Raw genomic sequence first — 2,084 nt, 5'->3', positions numbered from 1 at the left:
TTGTAGTATGTATGTCAAAGCAGTATTATAGGTAGTGAAATTATATAGTAATATAACTTATGAGAAGGACATTTTTTATTCTTTAATATTTAAATGTTATCTTTTAAGAATTATCTTATTTAAATGGGCATTTATCTATTAGGAATTTTGGGTATCTTTTGTTGACTAAAATATGACTTTGTATCCTAAGCCTAAAGTTTCTGTTCTGTTCTTCTCTTGGCTTTTAATTTTAAAAAAAGGATATTATGTAAATCAACTAATTAAAAAATTATCCCTTTCTAAATTTCTATTAATATCATTATTATTAATTTTCATTTCCAGATATAAAATTGCTCTTTAATAATTGCATTATCTTGGTTCTTAAATCTACTGTTTTCCTTTTTTTTCTGTTCCTATCCTTTTTTTCCTCAATTTATATTTGAGACAAATAAAATAATTATCTATTTATGTTGAATTTCATTAATTTTTCAATTAGGGTTTAAGTTCTGTTTTGTTGTAATGTCTAGATTCTTGGTTTTTACATGTTCTATAGCTGTATTGTTTTAAAATTTCAATAAACTTATTCAAGAGGATAAGGGGAAAAGAAACTAACATGTACTGAGAATTTAAAATATAGTGGGCTCTATAGAAGTTCTTTTATCTCCTTTAGTCTTTATTAAAAACCCTATGACAAAGATATTATTATCCTTGTTTTACATGTTAGTATACTGAAATTTATGTAATTTACTTACAGTTATACAATTAGTAAGTAGGGCAACCAGTTTTTAAACCTACTTTATCTATCTCAGAGCCTCAGTTTTCTTTCCACTGTATTCCTTCTTCCCTTTTTCAGCAGTTAAACTAAAGTTGGCAGCATTAAGCAGGAGAATTTGACATCTAAAAGTAACCACTTTTGCCTTTCTCATCTTAGTGTTGAAACTTGACAATCAGGAAAATGAGTGGAATGAGCTCAATAAGGCCACAGACATTTTTTGTCTTATATAAATACTTATCTGCCTAATAATGACACCAACAATGAATTTGCCTCTGTGGAACTTTTGAATTACCTATTTACTATTTTTCCTTCTCTGAAGTAATATCTGTGCTTTTTTCATAAATATTTGCTGTCTCTTTTACCATCATGGTATATGGGACACTTAGAGGCTCATAAAGTACTTGATTGATACTAAAATAAGCAAAAATGGGTAACAGTGAATGATAAAGAGATTGCAAAATATATGGACTAAATCCAGCTTAACAGGAGCTGGGAAAAACTAGAAGTTGGAGGCAAAGACTACTGTAAATTGCCTTGTTCTGGACATGCCATTCATAGGGCGTGAATTTTTTCGTCTTTCTCTTTTCTGCTGACTTAGAATCAAGTTTTGGGGATTTGTGGGCTGGATATTTACAAGAATTTCTGAACTTTCTCTAATAGAATGTGGTGATGTTTATTGATTCCTACTGAATGACAGCTTTTCCATCATTACTATTACGAAGCATGCATGGCGGCTTTCCTGAGGCAGCTGTAATCACGGTCAACTCGCCGCAATGAAAGCTGTGTAATAATCGATGAATGTGGAAGAATTGTTGTATCTTTCTGTCATACAGTGAAAAGAGAACTGAATTAGGAATTGTTAGACATGGATTCTAGTCTAGGCTCTGTCCCTTTGGGATCTATAACCTTAGGGAGGTTACTTAACTTCTGTGTCCTTTTTCTCCCCATATATAAAGTAAAGGCATTGAGCTTATGAAATTCCTGTGAGTTTTAAATGTTTTGCAAATGTTGTACACCACTGAACATTATCTTTTTTCTCCACAGGGTGTCTTACTACTGCAGGCACTAACGAGAAGCAATGGAGCAATCCAGAAAATTGTTGCTTTTGAAAATGCTTTTGAGAGACTACTGGACATTATTACAGAAGAGGGGAACAGTGATGGAGGTATAGTGTGAAGAGATGATCGGAAGAGATTCCTCTCGTGCTCACTAAATTGTTAGATTCTAGAGAATATATTAATAATTGGAGGGAGCAATGGGAACTCTTACTTTATGCTCCTCTTTTTCTTTCACTATAGCATGTTTTTTTGTTTTTTTTTTTTTTTTTGAG

The 2,084-nt window shown here is 31.7% G+C and overlaps 1 protein-coding gene across 2 annotated transcripts in view; it reads left to right on the top strand.

The window, feature by feature from the left end:
* USO1 (USO1 vesicle transport factor) overlaps positions 1–2,084 on the top strand; it is a 111,197-nt gene that overhangs the window by 50,299 nt on the left and 58,814 nt on the right. For both annotated transcript variants that reach the window (XM_012650985.1, XM_012650984.1), the window contains exon 8: positions 1,799–1,919. In XM_012650985.1, coding sequence (XP_012506439.1) covers positions 1,799–1,919 — 121 coding nt within the window. The remainder of the gene's footprint in view (positions 1–1,798; positions 1,920–2,084) is intronic.

This window comes from Propithecus coquereli, unplaced genomic scaffold (assembly GCF_000956105.1).
Source record: "Propithecus coquereli isolate 6110/MARCELLA unplaced genomic scaffold, Pcoq_1.0 Scaffold343, whole genome shotgun sequence".
Classification (NCBI taxonomy): domain Eukaryota; kingdom Metazoa; phylum Chordata; class Mammalia; order Primates; family Indriidae; genus Propithecus; species Propithecus coquereli.
Note: the sequence above shows the minus strand (reverse complement) of the source record. Positions and strands in the feature narration are given on the sequence as shown.